Source organism: Nesoenas mayeri (genome assembly GCF_963082525.1).
Source record: "Nesoenas mayeri genome assembly, chromosome: 6".
Lineage (NCBI taxonomy): Eukaryota > Metazoa > Chordata > Aves > Columbiformes > Columbidae > Nesoenas > Nesoenas mayeri.
In genome coordinates, this window is record NC_137545.1 from 24142463 (window position 1) to 24145470 (window position 3008).

The 3008-nt window shown below is 37.4% G+C and overlaps 1 protein-coding gene across 1 annotated transcript; it reads right to left on the reverse strand.

Annotated features, from left to right (window-relative positions):
- Positions 1–1661: 1661 nt before the first annotated feature.
- Positions 1662–2642, reverse strand: B3GALT1 (beta-1,3-galactosyltransferase 1; the record flags this gene model as incomplete). The annotated part of the gene is made up of 1 exon (XM_080347244.1): positions 1662–2642. The coding sequence occupies one exon, from the start codon at positions 2640–2642 to the stop codon at positions 1662–1664; it is 981 nt and encodes a 326-aa protein (XP_080203370.1).
- Positions 2643–3008: the final 366 nt, after the last annotated feature.

Here is a 3008-nt window from a genome sequence, read left to right on the forward strand (position 1 = left end):
TGCAAACCTTGTGGGGTAGCATCTTCATTCCTCTGTTACTGTTGTAAAGTGCTATGTACACCTGTGGCAAAATCAGGTCACAATTTTCCTTTAAATTCTTATTCAGTTAATTTCTGACAACTTTATAGACATCCTGAACAACATACAGACTTAACAGGTTTTCATATGTTATACGTAACTCTAGCTGAAATGAATGAGACTTGTGTGTGCTGTGGACAGTGTGAGTAATCTACAGCTAATAATATATTTGGTGAGTTTTGTATCTTTGTAACTTGTCCGTGAATTGTTAATTCCAAGTTATTTGCTACAATTTTAATGACATTTCATTAACATTCATATTCAAAACACATAAGCACAATATGAAACTTGAATAAAATCTTGTGTATTTGATTTCCATCGCATGCTCTGGGGATCTATTGAGTGGGACCTCAGTGAGTATTGGCTCTGTGATGGGTAACCTGGGACCTGCAGATTTTTAACAGAGACTGGAATCTATTTTTCTTTAATAGGTGATTCCGAAAGCCCTCTATTTTGCTGTGAAAGTTGTACGTAACCGTGATGTACTCTGTTGCTCAGTCAACAGAAGATTGATTGCATGATTTTATTGGACAAAATTCTGCTTTTCTACACCATTAAAAATCTGGTAGAATGTCGTTCATATATCTACTGTATCAAAAAGTAGAGCTTACTCTTGAAAAAGTGCTTTTGTGTTACTTTATTTTTAGGTAAATAGTGCAGTGACTGATGTTGAAGAAATGTGCTGCTTGTTGACATTGTTATAATTCAATATAATTATATATTGCTGTACAAGACACTTAATAGAGAGACCCACTGATACTAATGAGAAACACTGCACTTGCTTTGAAATTGAAAGTTAAAAGCTATTTGTACTTTTCTCATGTATTTTTAAGATAGTTTTTCATACATCTCCCCTGTCTTATTTCACCTGCAGATTCTACTTCATTTTAAAATTGTATTAGATCTTTTAGGGGCTACTTTAGACAGTGGAAGGAAATGGGGTGTCTTCTGAAATAGTTTAAAGGAATACCATTTGGTGGATTCACATATACTTCAGTGTGTGGGTTTGTTTCTAAGGCCTGTGAGACTCTGATGTTCTTACCTGTCTAAATTCTGCTATTATACCATCAGTAAGCTATTTGGGAATTGCACACATTTTACTATAAAATATACATGTCAAGATAGGTGTGTAAGGTCAGTGCAAATGTGTACCACCCAGTTTATTCACAAAGCTCTGAACAGATATGGTTGTAGGGTGTCAAAAAAGGAATAGAAGTTTGTTCATGATTCTTCATTTTTTAGGGCCTGGGTCTTACCTCGGAAGCTGGGGCATGAACTGTTAAGCAACTCATAGTTTGTTACTGTCCTTTTACATACAGATGCAGGAGCTGATACACATGGTAGACGATAATATATAAAATCTGAGATTTGACTCTAGATCCTTTTGGTTGATGTTAATGTCCTTATGAAAAGAGCCTCAAATCTGTAAACCAGTAGTCAAAACGGGAATGAAAAACCAGTCATTAGAAATGCTCTTACAGTTAATATCCCACAGTTTAACCTGTAAATCAGCAGATCACGTTGTCAAAAAATAACCAGACCAAACCAAAACTGAAAAAAAAGGTATTTACATCTGAAAAATCTTAACATCTAAGGTGTTTCTTGCTGGACATGTCATTCCAAATTCTGTGCATTTCTTCTGGCGTTATCTGGTGCACTGTGATCACCCTGCGGTACCTGCACAAGCTGTAGGCCATTTTCCAGTGATTGAAGCCACTGTTCTGGAAGGGGTGAATGCCCAGCTTCCGAAGACACAGTCCAACGTACACGTCTTCAAGATGAAGAAGTCTGGTATGAAGGGAGGTTTTGTAAATCAGTTCTGCTACGTCAGCTGAAAAAATGTAGCCGGTGCCTGAACAGAAGGGTGGGTAATTGCTGTCGGGATACAGATCCCGTGGCATGTACCACTTACTGCGAACATCTCGAATTGGTCCTCCATTTATAACATAACCAGTGAAGTACCTTCTCCTTGGCTTGGTGTTGGGCTTGAGCAGCTTATAAATAAGATTATCCATATTTACAAAAATATCACTGTCTGTCTTCATAACATACTTCGCTTTTGAACAAAATGTTGCTACCCACCTCATCCCCATCAACGTTTTCAGAGTGAGGTTATGATAAGAGTCGATAAAATCCTCCACAATGATGTCATGAAAAATTTGGCTTTCTTGCTCTACCATTTGATTTAACACAGGATCTGCGTTTTTTCCGAGGAGAAACAGCGTGGCGATTTTAATACCTTTAAAATTGTTTTCGTCTCCCCACGTTTCTCGAATGGCTTGCCTTGCATCAAACTCTTTGTGAGTTGTGCTGATAAGAATGACCAAGAAAGGGACACTCTTCTCACACTTGTTGGGTTCATTGATAAGAAAGTCAAAGGAATGTGGATTTATAGGTCGAGTTCTTATGTTGCCAAAGGAAACATTTTTTCTGGCTATGGAAATGCTACTGATCTGTCTGTGGCCAGTGTAAGAAGAAGTAGGACGAGTTATACTTAAGTACCAAAGAGCACTTGCCCAACAAACTACTGTCAAAACGTATAAGCATGAGACCTTTGAAGCCATTGTTCCCCTCGCTCTTTTATTCCATGTGATAAATAAATAGCCTTCGTACCATGAGCGCACCTCTGTGCCAGAGAGGCAGCATATTAGTAAGGAAACTTGAAAGTTCGATATAGAAAAGTAACTCTGTAATCATTCATGGATCTCAAATAGGAGCTATTAACCCTGATGACACTCAGCTTTTCTTCTTCTACTAGCAGTGGCTTCCATTTCTTGGAATTTTCTGTTATTTCTGAAAAATATGAAGAAAAATTTTCCATTGCTAGATCATAAAAGCCTAGGGCAAGAAAAATGAGCTTAAATATGACTGGCCATTAATAAGCTAAGTGTCTTAATGCATTTCTCAGATCTCATTTTTTTTCTTATGAG